Source organism: Ananas comosus, linkage group 1 (assembly GCF_001540865.1).
Source record: "Ananas comosus cultivar F153 linkage group 1, ASM154086v1, whole genome shotgun sequence".
Taxonomy (NCBI): domain Eukaryota; kingdom Viridiplantae; phylum Streptophyta; class Magnoliopsida; order Poales; family Bromeliaceae; genus Ananas; species Ananas comosus.
In genome coordinates this window covers 831,420-845,216 of record NC_033621.1, presented here as the reverse complement: position 1 = coordinate 845,216, position 13,797 = coordinate 831,420, and the positions used below count along the sequence as shown (strand labels likewise).

At 38.9% G+C, this 13,797-nt stretch overlaps 1 protein-coding gene, 1 long non-coding RNA gene and 2 pseudogenes across 3 annotated transcripts; 3 read left to right on the top strand and 1 right to left on the bottom strand.

Annotated features, from left to right (window-relative positions):
- Positions 1,177 to 3,580, top strand: LOC109714942. Its single transcript, XM_020239701.1, has 6 exons — positions 1,177 to 1,243; positions 1,504 to 1,730; positions 1,822 to 1,908; positions 2,193 to 2,342; positions 2,822 to 3,022; positions 3,148 to 3,580. The coding sequence occupies exons 1-6, from the start codon at positions 1,177 to 1,179 to the stop codon at positions 3,241 to 3,243; spliced, it is 828 nt and encodes a 275-aa protein (XP_020095290.1). The 3' UTR covers positions 3,244 to 3,580.
- Positions 6,646 to 10,354, bottom strand: LOC109717277. 2 transcript variants are annotated; one of them, XR_002218149.1, is made up of 4 exons: positions 10,100 to 10,354; positions 8,442 to 8,871; positions 7,528 to 8,199; positions 6,646 to 6,787 (listed from the first exon to the last, which is right to left on the bottom strand). It is a non-coding gene; the product is annotated as an uncharacterized LOC109717277 (long non-coding RNA). The 2 variants fall into 2 exon arrangements; XR_002218146.1 differs by lacking the exon at positions 6,646 to 6,787 and adding an exon at positions 6,803 to 7,438.
- LOC109717268 lies at positions 7,725 to 9,071 on the top strand (annotated as a pseudogene).
- Positions 11,128 to 12,667, top strand: LOC109714884 (annotated as a pseudogene).

Genomic DNA, 13,797 nt, shown 5'->3' with positions numbered 1-13,797 from the left:
TTCAAACCCTCTTTAATGAATATGATACGCTACTAATAAAAACATAAATGTTATGATAGAACTTTTTTCAAGAATAACTCTATAAAATTTTCTAATTAGATAAATAATCCTATAAAAAAATGATTTGCAAATTAATCTTCCTTTTGCCATATAAGAGTCATTGTGAAATTCTCTTAAATACGATAAATTGTTCAATCCTACAATCCCATACAATCTTCTAATAATCAACACATAATCCAAACAATCCTAACTTTTTTATTTCTCATATATAATAATTACAACCATAAAAATTCTAACAAACAATATTTAAAAAGGTTATGAATGATTTACCGCTTTCATACAAAATTAGAAAGACGGGGAATTATTTATGAAGGCGGTAAACGCTGCACCGTCTTTAAGAAAAAATTTTACTGTGGCTTCTACACAGCAAAAGAAGAGTTATTTAGCTAAATATATTTGTAGTAGGATTATTTAGCCTATTATAATTTTTTTTAGAATTATTTGCAAAAAAAAAAAGTCCGTTATGTTACAATCAGTGTCCAATAATTTCCCAATAAAGCCCAAAAGGACGATTACTCGGGAGATTTAGGTTCTGTATATCAATTATTTTCTACATGTAATGTAAGTCGCTCTCTCACCCAACTCTCTCTCTCTCTCTCTCTCTCTCTCTCTCTCTGTGTTTGGAAGTGCCTTATATCTTGGCGCAAATGCTGGTACAAGTTGGTGCACCCAAATGAAATGGTCAACAATAAGAGTGTTTGTGTACGGTACAGTAACGTGTTACACTTTGCTTAAGGGTTTCGTGCGGGCAAAGACCACTCGGCAATGAGAGAAAGATCCAGCAAAGTATATATCCTAAAACAAAATGAATTTACAAACATATAATTAGGAAGCTCCTCATATAGGAATATAGGATCCTCTACCTTTTTTGAGTTCTTCTTTTCTTCTACTTAGTCTTTGTCTCTTTTTTTTTTCCCTTCTTTTTTCGTTCTTGTGTTCGTACATCCTTAAAAAAAAAAAGTTAGGAGCATCTAATGTAGAGATCTTGTGGTGTGTTTAAGTGTGGGGTTCATCAACGGTGTACAGTATAATATTCAGTAGTGTACTGTTTGTGCCAAACCATACTTGACAAAGAGCTAGCTTGAGAGAGAGAGAGAGAGAGAGAGAGAGAGAGATATGGCCGGCGTTGCAGCAACCGCCGCATACTGCCAATACTGGAACGGTTCGCCGTTCATGCTAGGAGGTAAGAGGTTCCATAGAATAACTTACTTAGGGCTTGTTTGATAGAGCTTTTCGAGTGCCGTGTGTGTCGTTGTTGCATTTGCTGACCAGTTTCGGAGAGAGGCTTTTGCATGGTCCGTCCCACCGCTGCGAAAATGCACTGGTGCAAAGCAGCTCCAATAGTTGTGAACTGCAGTGCAATCTGATGCGTCAATGCAAAGTCAGGCCAAACACGTCCCCATAACCACTGCTTATTGAGCACTTTCCGATAAATAACTACAGGTAGAAGCGCACCTCGTGCAAATGCGGTCATTACGATGCAATCGACGGAGAAGAGGAAGGAAGCTGCAATCAGAAGAAACCCTCACATTCCGAAGCTTACAGCAGCAGCAGCAGCAGCAGCAGAAGATAAAAGATTGATGTCTGAAAAGAATAGCCCATCTCCGAAAGGCACAATCACTGTCTCATCCAACATTTACACATTGCTCCCGCTCCGCGAATCCCCGGGGGTAGACAATTTTTGTACCCTATTCTCCAATTTCATTTCTTCTTAATTCTTCCCATCGATTTATTCCTCTCATCTAAAACAATTCCATTCAGGTTTCGTTTGATGAATATCTCAGTGACCGGCCTCGAATATTCAAAGCAATGTTTGCACATCAACACAAAACGAAGAGACTCAGCGACGTAAGTAATTGCAACCTTGTTCGCATGCTTCTGACAAAAAACCATACTAGGATATTGGCAGTAAAAGCTTCAAGTCATTCCTGATGATTTCGACTCCTGCTTCACCAAGTAAAGAAGCTTAGTAAAACAAGGATAAACTTGTCCACATATTTTATTTCATTATGAAAAGAGAAACCATAGTAGATTATAAGAACTATGGAATTTCAAGCTGAATTTGAGTTGTGCGATCCATTATTTCACTACTGCCTATAACTGCCAATGTGCTTATCGACAACTGAATTCAGGAAGAATGGAGGATACATATGCTACCGCTCCAATTGCTATTCATGACAGCTAATCCGGTGGTTGTGATGCGACTTCGAAGCAAGTCAGAGGGGAAGGTAAACCCACCAGGTGTTCCTCAAGATGCGACCAGCTTTGTCGAGCTCCAAGCGGTAAGATAAAGAAACAAAATTATGTTGCATGAACATCTTGTTCGGCATTTCTTTTTTGTTCACTCAGAGAGGTCATATAATTACCTCCACAAAAAAGAAAAGAGTGCGTATAATTGGTTAAAAAGAGGTCTACAACTATGTAGTATATATGATCTCCTTTTTACTAGAATATGATCAGCTATTTCACAGGTGGAGCTTATTATTCTAAAAGCTCAACAAGGTTCTAAGTACTTCGAATGGACTAAAATCAACCCCTCTGTTGAAATCATAAAAGAAAATTCCCATATAATGCATCCAAATAAAATTTTGCGATAGTCACATAGTCCCTTATTTAATTACCTGTTCCATTAATGCCACATGCATGGTCCACCTAATCCCCACTACGCATTAAAACAGTTCCCAGACAATTTCTGTTATAAGATTGAGACTATGGATTACAGGCATCTGCAATATGGCATTCTTGTTAATTATGATTGCAGACTAAATGGGAGCTCGAAGGGTTGGATAGCAACAAGGTACCGTCTTACTTTGCTCTCAACATAGAAGGGGTGTTGTATGCAAACAAGGGGAGCCACCGCGCCCGCCGTCTTAGGGGCAGCCTAGAGATGAGCATCAGCGTAGTCCTCCCGACCATGCTACCTTTCTTCTCAGAAAATGCCTGGAGAAGCGTCATTGAGTCGGTGAGAACCACAAAATAGCTCATTTAACTGCACTTTCAGAAGGAAAAAAGAAGAAGAAGAAGAAGAAAAGCTCAATCAATTGTCCATTCAGTCAGTGACCAGTGATGCTTGTTCTAATAACGCAGGTTCTGAAGAGTCTAGCTGAGAAGATGAAACATGATGTGGACACAGGGTTGATTGCAGATTTCAAAGAATTCAGGAGAGAGAAGCTACGAAGATAGATTATGAAGTGTAGTAAGGCCTCCAGCTTGGAAGCAACAGCAAAGGGTTCTTTTCTCTGCAAAAGCAGCAACAGACACACAATTTGTGAACAGTGTACACAATTTGATGATGGGCACACGGTGTACGCAACTTGATAACAGTACATGTGGAGTTCATAAGCTCATTCTCATGACAAGTGGGAGGAGATATAACATCTGCATTGTACATTATTTGAAACTCTAATATTCCACAAAGTAAAAGTACTGAAAAGTAGGTTGGGGGCCTTAATGAGTAGCATACAAGAATATTGTAATTTCAGCTTCGATTGTTCATTCCAAATAGAAAGATCTTTGTCAATGTTAGCTTCATTCTAGTAGTTCTATCATGAACATGTTGTTTAACTCAAACTTCAAACAACCATAGAAGACTCAGCTGTTCTACCCAAAGGAATATACTGCTAAGAAAATACAACAATCACCAATTAGCCGGCAAAATCTCGGCAACAATGTAAAACTTTCATGGACTAGTCTCTGTCATAGTATCACAACCTTGGTACTAGAATCTACAACTAATTGAAATAAACGAAGCGGGTAGCGTGCTATCTATCTCTCAAAAAAAAAAGAGAAAGAAATCCACAACTAACCTCATAAAATATGAAACATACAACATAATAATCGACAAAAAATACAAATATTTATGATTAACCTTATATATAAATGAAATGGGAATTGCAAAAGCTAGGAGATACAGAATTGATCATTGTACTAACGATAGTATCCGTTAGTAAACTAATTATGAACTACAGCCTAAGTTTTACCAGTTTTCTATTTTTTCAGAATTTTCAACATATGGCCTGCAGTTTAATACTCATGGGAATCAAATTTATCCATCATTGACTGATTGGAAATCAAAATGGAGATAACAAATCAACTACAAACTGGGAGAATAAAGAATAACAACTTCTTCTATAGACAAGGTGGAAAAACGCGAAAGAGTTTACAGTTGTTGTGACTAAAAACATCACTTTTATACCATACGGATCCTCATATTTACATTACAATTTTAGTGCCTAATGATTTGTGTTTCCACATTATCCATTTTTTACACCTAATTAAACTATAAAAGCATAATTCTCAAAACTAGTGTAATTTGAACCAATTTTTAAGAAATAAACTGCAACTAAATCTACGAAATACCGGATCAAACCATAGATGAGAATTATTAGATATTCAACAATGTAGCACCTTACAGTAAAGAACAAGGGAACGGAGGGAAACAGGGGAGCAAACCCTAAGCTGTTGGAGCTCCATAAGAAGCTCCCCTCCATTAACAGCAACGATTCCTCCTCATCGCCAAACCCTTCCTAAATACCTCGTCTCCTTCCCCTCCTCTTCGCTCCCTCCACCGCAGGGGAATCGATCGGGGCGAGAGGAGGAGGAAGAAGAGGGATTAGAGAGAGGGGAGAGGAAGAGGAAAAGAAGGGGGAATTAATAGGGAGAAATGGAGGAGTGGGCAACAATTGAAAGGTGATAAGGGTACATCGCGTGGCGGGAATTGGTCGAGATAAAGTCGGAAATAACGAGGACTCGGCGCCGAATATATCAGGTTGCCGTAGTTGTAAGGCCGGTAGAGGATAAATTATAGTCGGTGACGAAACTTACACATACGACGGCTCCATGCAAACTCGGTGGTGAAAGGCCCCTAGTTTGCCGAATTTTATGTAAAACGGGTGCTTCAAAAGCTACTGGTTTGAAGGAAGTTTATTGCAGGTGAAAGTGAAGTGCATAAGTAATTGAATCACTAGGAACTTAATATTTCTCTCAATTATTCGATTTGATAAAACCAGTAGCTTGAGAGTAGTAAAGAAAAGTAGAGAATATTTATAACTACATTTACATTGCCTTTCTCTACTATTATCAAAATAAACATCAAAACTCCTCATTTTCAGTTAAACTTGTCCTTAAGGAGGGGGTTCCCACTCATGGCGTAATTCCAATCGTGTCTCTGACCTCTCGCCAACATATTTTCGCTAGATTTACTCCGGCTTCAAGTATTTTGATTTCAATGCAGAAGTTTAAATATCTAGAGAACAACAAAAATAAACACAATAAGGAACGAAATAGTGTGATTGTTTCACATTCTTTTCCTATAGAGCTGGTACGTTTGCATGTAAATACATGAGTAAGCATGCGTTAACTTCCAAGAAAAAAGAAAAAAATAATAAGCATGAGCTAACACGCCATGATAATCTCTTCTGAAGTAACAAACTTCTCACGAGATCGCACATGCTCAGAGATATCATTTGATTTACAGAAAAATTATTCCAAAAAATAATTTTCTGCCTAAAATAATATCTTTCATATGTTTAGTTCTCGAAAAAGCAAATTTTACAAATTTTTTCAATTTTATTGAAAAATTATATTTTTATTTTTAAATTTTTTTATGTAAAGAATAAAAACTGCAAAAAAAAAAAAAAAAAAAAAAAAAAAAAAAAAAAAAAAAAAAAAAAAAAAAAAAAAAAAAAAAAAAAAAAAAAAAAAAAAAAAAAAAAAAAAAAAAAAAAAAAAAAAAAAAAAAAAAAAAAAAAAAAAAAAAAAAAAAAAAAAAAAAAAAAAAAAAAAAAAAAAAAAAAAAAAAAAAAAAAAAAAAAAAAAAAAAAAAAAAAAAAAAAAAAAAAAAAAAAAAAAAAAAAAAAAAAAAAAAAAAAAAAAAAAAAAAAAAAAAAAAAAAAAAAAAAAAAAAAAAAAAAAAAAAAAAAAAAAAAAAAAAAAAAAAAAAAAAAAAAAAAAAAAAAAAAAAAAAAAAAAAAAAAAAAAAAAAAAAAAAAAAAAAAAAAAAAAAAAAAAAAAAAAAAAAAAAAAAAAAAAAAAAAAAAAAAAAAAAAAAAAAAAAAAAAAAAAAAAAAAAAAAAAAAAAAAGCAGAAAGTATTTCTACGGTTTTCCGAGATAGCAAACACCTCATCGGTTTTTCATTGTGTCCACAAGTTCGCTAACACGTATCAGAGTGTCTCACCTTTAATGGGCAACGGACCACAAAAGAGTGGGACAAAAATTTTATGGACATAGTCCCAAACTAATTGGTTTGGAGATAATTCAGATGGGTGCCATGTGACCCATCCGACGGCCACCGATGAAAAGGAAAAAAAAAATTCTGTGTTTTTAGAGAGAGAGAGCAGAGAAGGGTNAGATAATTCAGATGGGTGCCATGTGACCCATCCGACGGCCACCGATGAAAAGGAAAAAAAAAATTCTGTGTTTTTAGAGAGAGAGAGCAGAGAAGGGTGCCCATCCGCGCTGTTCCCAAACTATTGTTTGGGGATGGTGCCCACAAAATTTTTGTCCGGACCGTAAGCACCAGAACTGGGGAGGGTACAATAAATACAACCTCATGTGGGATGCACACCAAAAACAACACCACACCAAAAACAACTCTGCATGCAGGAAAATATTTCATTACATCATATTTATCTAGGATATAATGCATTTGAACTACCGATGTCCAGCGGAGATCGCTTAGCGCATAGCATAATATTTTTGTGCACAGAAGTTCTGCACATAAAAATCCTGCACACAAAACCATAGAAAACAAACTTCAATCAACTTACTGCAAGCGCTTCTGAAACTTTTTGTAGCGTGTCAAGTTATGAAAGACCCTGCACACGAAACCATAGAAAACAAACTACAATCCATTTACATATAATCACTTCTGATTCTATTTTTAGCGTGTCGAGATATGTTTGGCATTGACTTTCGTACATGCAGAGACATCACAAACAGCATCAGAAAGATCCTAGCATCCAATTCCACCAACCAATAATCACAATAGCGTATGGCATTAGGGAGTGTATTATTTTAATTTGCTTTGGTAAAAAGCCACGTCCCGAGCCTTTTTCTTCTTTAGTCCAAGACGCTTCGCACCTCGCACCACTACTAAGTGGGGACGTTGGCTCTCTCTCTATGCCCTCTAAACGCTTTATGTCAACCACACCATTTTGTCCCCACCCATGACATGATAAAGCCACCATAACAAAAGCTACTTCCAGAGAGAGAGAGAGAGAGAGAGAGAGAGAGAGATGGCTGAGATTGTGGCAGCATCAGCAGCAGCTTACAGCCCATGCCAAAATCGCTTCCCTCTCATCCTCAGAGGAGGTAAGAGCTTTCCCCCAAAATTACTTTCCTAGGATTCAATTCGCGTTAAGCGCTTTTTGAAAATCACTGCAGGGAGAAGCACAAATCCCACAAATGCAATTGCAATGAAATGGGGGAAAAAGAACTACAAGAACAATGCTATGAGAAATACTCACTCAATGATTCTTCCAGCGGCAGTTGCAGCAGAAGGGATGATTGTGAGCAAAGAGAATAAGAAGCCTCCCGCCGATATAGTCACATTCTCATCCAACATTTCCACCGATCTCCCCCTCTACGAACACCCTGGGGCAGGGCTATTTTATTCCACCCTGTTCTCCTACTTTATCCCTCCCTTATTCCCATCCATTTATTCCTCTCACCTGAGAGAGTTCCCATGCAGGTTTCGTTTGATGAATACCTCCTCGACCGGCCTCGCATATTCAATGCGATTTTCCCCGACCGATGCAGAAGCATGAGGCTTAATGATGTGAGATTGTGCAGCAAATTCTGTTTCAATGCTTCAAAAGTAAAAAGAAGAATAAGAAAGTTTAAAATAAGAGGAAATCGAGAACAAATGTGTTACTATTCTAAACTGCTATAGCAAATATAAAGCTCATATTAGATCTTCCATCCTTTTTTGAATTGAAACCCAAACTCAATTTGTGATTCATCATTATCCTTGCTATTATCTGTTGCAACCGAATCAGGAAGAATGGAGGATACAGATGCTACCGCTCCAATTCCTGCTCCTGACGGTTAATCCGGTGGTGGACATGTGACTGCGAAGCAAATCACAGGGTAAGGAATACCCATCGTCTGTCCCCCGCAACATCACCAGCGTCCTCGAGCTACAAGCAGTAAGAAGCACATGTAAACACATTTGAGTAGAGCTTGACTAAATTCTCCCAACTTATAATAAGGCAAATAAAGTAAGAGCTGCTTCTTCTGAGGCGCAGAAGCTTGTTAAGCTTCTTGCCGTGACAAGACCCTACAACTTTAGGATTTTGTTTGCTAAATGCTTGTCTACTGCTTCTTGGAGTAGGAAAGCACCAAGAGTACATGAAAACGCCCTAAATTCACCTTCGCATACCTTATTATAATATCCTGGAAATGTGATTTGCAGACTAGATGGGAGCTCCAAGGATTGGATAGCACCTATATGCCATCTTACTTCGCGCTGAGTGTGCAAGGGATGCTGTACCCAGAACAGAAAGGCGGCCGCAGACGTCTCAAAGGCGAGCTAGAGATGAGCTTCAGCTTCGTCCTCCCACCTGTGCTTGCTTTAGTCCCTGAGAATGTACTCAGAGGCGTCGCCGAGTCGGTGAGAACAACACAAACTCTACATGCTATCAGGATGAGCTCCGAAAACTCAGAGATATTTTTGTTCTAACAATGCAGGTTCTGAGAAGGTTGGTGGAGAAGATGAAGCGCGATGTGGACGCAGGGTTGATTGAAGATTTCCGGAGGTTCCAGCGAGAGAGGCTAATATAGCATGAGCGAACAAAGAGATTTAGAGATTCCTGCAATGGTTCAGAAGATAGGAGAGGAGATTACTGAATTTGTAGAGGCAAAGGTTCCTTTTTACTGTAAAGACAGGAAAATACTATACTTGATACAAATTGATGGAATCGATTATTTTTCCTCGATTTATTTTAGTACTTAACACTGTGTTACAAATTCATCAATCGAACTACTTTGACCTATAAGAGGTGATGAAGTATGTCGTATGGCAACATGACATGTTTCGACTATTATCTGCTACAATGGCTGATGTTTTCTTTTTCTAGTCAGAGAAAGGGGATGAAAAATTCTCCTATAGTGAGTGCCAGGGTGAAAATCGAAGATTGGGATTTCCTATACTTCTAGGTAGCTATTGAGAGGTCGAAGACATTATAATCTCATATCTTAAGCTCATTCATATAGCCTCAAAATCATCCTAGATGCATTGAACACTAAACTTCTGTTTTTTTTCCTTCTTTTTGGTGGTAAAAACCATCACTATGAGGTATGCAGAATGGCTGTAAATGAAATATCGATCCAAGAAAAGCTAAAACAGTTAGCCGAATAACATTCAAATTCCTGAATTTCGGCAACAAGCTATTCCATAAGAAAAAGGCTTAAAAACTTGTTGCAGAACCTCGATCAATATATAGCACACTTAACAAAAGTTGTAATTTCAGGTTTTAATGTTAATTTTAAGTGGAAATTCTGGGTGAAATGCCTTTTGTCGATTGCTGTTTTCATCTTAAAAGTTAAAGTATTCTTCCTCTATACCTCTTTGATGGGGGTTTTGAACACAACCCTCGTGCTATCTCATCTCATACGAAATTCACCACCTCTCAATTTCACATCTAAAATGAACTTCCGATTTTAGCTTTACTTGGTACTATCACCCTACCAGTATTAAAAGTTGCTGCTAAAATACAAAACATTCATCAATTAATCCAAACAAAAAACTCCTCGATGCTACAAAATCACCGCGTAGGTGATGTCCTAGAAAAAGTTTACATCATAATCTACAAATCTCAGTTAAAAGTGTCCTGGGAGGATCTCCAAACATATCAATTAAGTGGACCGGATAATCCGTAGCAAGCTACAACAATCGCAGCAGAGTATAATGTAATTAAATGGCTAAAACGGAGTATCATAGTCCCCTAATCTCCAAAATTTAAAATAAAAAACTCCGAAAATTAAAAAAAATCGCACTGATCCATAATAAGAACCTTAGAAGAAACCCTTTTCACAAACCTATGCGAGAGATCCATGCGATGCTCCCTTTTCGATCCAAACACATCTACACCTCCTCCTCTTCTTCCTCCTCCTCCTCAGCATTATCATCATTATAATCGTTCTCTTCGCCATGTCCAAACCCTCGAAGGCCACCAATGGACGAAGAAGGAGTCCCTTCTCCGCACGTGCGAAGAGAGACGCAGTATTCGCACGTGCGGAGGAGAGAGAGGAGAAGACGCTTCAGGTGAACAATAGCAAATGACGACCCCTCCACAGCGGAACGGAACGGAACGGAACGGAATTGTCGCTGCGACGACTCCGTTGAGAAACTTTAAGGACTGGGCCTGATCCATAGATCAGCCCAACAAAAAAGGCCCCCAAAATATTAATAACGGGCTAATACCGGGCCTAAAATAACGCGCCATGTTGGGCCCTCTTAGTGGCTAGGATTGTATCAAGCATTATTTCTTTTCCTTTTTTTTTTTAACTTTTTATTTTCGAACAAGCAAAGAATACGTTGGACCGACCACACACGTGATGTAAGCTAGATTAAAAACCTGTATATTATATTAACAAAGTAATTTACGCGAAAACCAAAGCACTGTTTCAAGCAAAAAAAACATGAGATGGTGATGCAAAATGGGGTCAAGAGGATAAGTACTTGGCACCCAAACACGCAGATTCTCGTAATACTCAATCCCATCGTCGCCTAGAAACCTCGAATTGTTATTTTTATCTCACAAAACCAAATCCATCGTACACAGCAGCAGGACAATCGTCGAGCAACCGCGCCCCCACTCCACCTGCTTCCGCCACGTGTCCCCCCTACATCTCTCTTTATATAAGTCCCCCCATTCTTATTCTCCTCCACTACTACATGCACTATATACTGGTATTACTGCTACGCAAAAGCGCTTGTTGAACCACCAAAATGGTTTTTCCCGTGAGCGCGAAACGGCATCGCAGCGTGCTGCTGCTGCTGCTGCTGCTGCTTCTGGCGCTGGCGCTGCTGTTCGCGGCGGTGGCGGCGAAACACGAAGGGGAGGATGCGAGGGGGGCGGAGGACGTCGGAGACGTGGGCGAACTGGGCCAAGGAGAAGATATCGGAGGGCTTGGGCTTGAAGCACCAGCCGGATGAGGAAGAGCTTTCCCAAAAGGCTGGCCAAACCGTTAAGAGCGCAAGGGTGAAGACCCAGGATGCAGCTTCAAGTAAGCCCCATGCACCCAGCTTATACTTGTTTATTGTGTGTGTGCTAATTATATATATGTATGTATATATATATATATGGTTGCTATCTACTTAATTACCTTGTTGATGAAATTGTGCTTGTAGACAAAGCTGAGCAGGCCAAAGAAGCTACGAAAAACGCCGCTTCGACGGCCGGAGATGCTGCAAAGAGAAGCAGCAGGAGGTTTCCTCAGGTTAGTAGGAGTTTTTCTTTTCTCCTCCTTTTTTGAGAAAAATATTAAGCTAAAATAATTTAATAGGTTGTGAAGCCCCTGTTTGGTCATGTAACTTAGCTTTTATATATATATATATATATATATTGTGTGGAAAATTTTATTTAGGAGAATTTCTATATGAGATTTTAAATAAATTTTGATTTTTTGAATGAAAATATTGTTTACATTATAAGTTAAGTCCACTTGAACAATACTTCTTTTTTGAAGTAACACTTGTGCAAAAGTAGGCACAGTAAAATTCCAAAGTATACATTGTTACATGAGAAGTAAATAATGTTTGTGTTGCAGAGACAGGAAAGTATGCATCAGACAAGGCCGGGGAGGCAAAGCAGTCGATGAAGGAGAAGGCCGGGATGACTAAAAACACGGCGGCGGCTACTTCCGAGGAGGCGCAGGAGACCAAAGAGAAGGCGAAAGAAAAGGCAAAGGAGAAGGCGGAGGAGAGCAAGGAGTCGAAAGAGAAGGCGAAAGAGACCGCAAAGCAGAAGGCGGAGGAGGCGCAAGACACAAAAGAGAAGGCGAAAGAGACGGCAAAGCAGAAGACGGGGGAGGCGCAGGAGACGGCGAAGAAGAAGGCGGAGGAGGCGCAGGACACGAAAGAGAAGGCGAAAGAGACGGCAAAGCAGAAGGCGGGGGAGGCGCAGGAGACGGCGAAGAAGAAGGCGGAGGAGGCGCAGGAGACAAAAGAGAAAGCGAAGGAGACCACAAAGCAGAAGGCGTGGGAGGCGCAGGAGACGGCGAAGAAGAAGGCGCAGGAGGCGCAGGAGACGAAAGAGAAGGTGAAGGAGGCGGCGAAGGAGAAAGCGGAGGCGGCGCAGGAGAAGATAAGAGAATCGACGGAGAAGGTGCAGGAAGGGTACGATGCCGCGAAAGCGAAGGCGAAGGAGACTCTGGAGAGTGTGAAGGATAAGTTCTCTTCTAGCTCTGATGAGGAAGAGGAGGATGATGGGTGGGGTTCTCACAGGAGGGATGCTGAGCTTTAGAGTTTTTCATGGATTATTAAGCTCTCTCTTTTGGTTTTAATAACTCTCACTTCGTTTGATGTTTTGAGGTATCTTTCTACGTGTACACAGTTCATTCAGTTTGTATGTTGTTGTTGTTTGTATTAATTCTACGCTTGTAAAGAGGGTAAGGGACTTCGTGTGCGTGATTGATCCTCTGAGAAATAAAATATTTTAGCTGATCTTGATCAGAATCATTAAGATAATAATTTTGATTACCTAGCAGTTAAGAAACGATGGGGCTGTTTAAGCCCAAGTGCGGCCCAAAATACATGAATAGGCCATATTGGATAGGGGCCCAACAAACTAAAGCGAATACAAACTTTGTGGTCTGAAGCTCCAAAGCCCAAGACTCAAATAGTGTAATCTCAAAGCTTATTCCTACAGTATGATAAATATCATGGCTTTTTAATCTCAAAGCTATCATATTTAATCTCAAGAGCTGCTCTGTTTAATTCCGAATCATTTTTTGAGTTTTCGACGGAGAAGAAGCGATAATCCGAGGAACACACAGAGAGATGCATGGATCTTTAGTTGAGGAGATGAAAATATTATCACAGAATATTTAAGTGATAGTTCCACACAGTATTTTCTCACCTATCTTCCAAAACATTTTCATTAGACTAATATTTTATACCGGTTCCGAGTAATAGATGATTTATTTCGTATAGCAGATGGAGGTGAAAAAGAAGAATTTTTCGATTAACTTAAGGGCCCGTTTGGTTCGAGTTATATAATATTACAAAGTATCTCGACATATCCAGGTATCTTAGATTTCGGCGTGAGATTACTACTGATGCTGCATTAGCGCGTTTGGTTTAATGCAGTAATGTAATAATAGATTACGGTGTTTATAGCATTAATACGTTTGGTTCAGTTTATAAAATTTAGTAATTCTGACATAAAAGTATAGTTTTTTCTAAAATTGCCCTTGTTGTGGTCATTTGAATATTATTTTTTGCAGAAATGACGAATGGAGAGAAGGAGATTGTGATGATTACCTGGGAGGACGACGCAAGAAGATGATAGGTGTTCGTGCGAGAGAGAGAGAGATAGAGAGAGAGACGTCGAGAGAGAGAGAGAGAGCGAGAGAAAGCGGCGTGCGAGAGAGAGGGGGGAAGGCGAGAGAGAGATGAAAATAATGCTGTTAATTAGATTTGGGGTTGTTGGAGGGTGAAATTGTCATTTTACATAATATATAGTATTAACGGGTTTCAGTAATGCAAGATTCACGACCCCCCTCTCGTTAAT

What these genes read in the sequence shown, in the direction of transcription:
- LOC109714942 (XM_020239701.1), top strand. Translation starts at nt 1,177, where the DNA reads ATGGCCGGCGTTGCAGCAACCGCCGCATACTGCCAATACTGGAACGGT. An exon ending in AAACGAAGAGACTCAGCGAC is followed by an intron (nt 1,909 to 2,192) that starts GTAAGTAATTGC and finishes AACTGAATTCAG; the next exon opens with GAAGAATGGAGGATACATAT. An exon ending in GGAGAAGCGTCATTGAGTCG is followed by an intron (nt 3,023 to 3,147) that starts GTGAGAACCACA and finishes CTAATAACGCAG; the next exon opens with GTTCTGAAGAGTCTAGCTGA.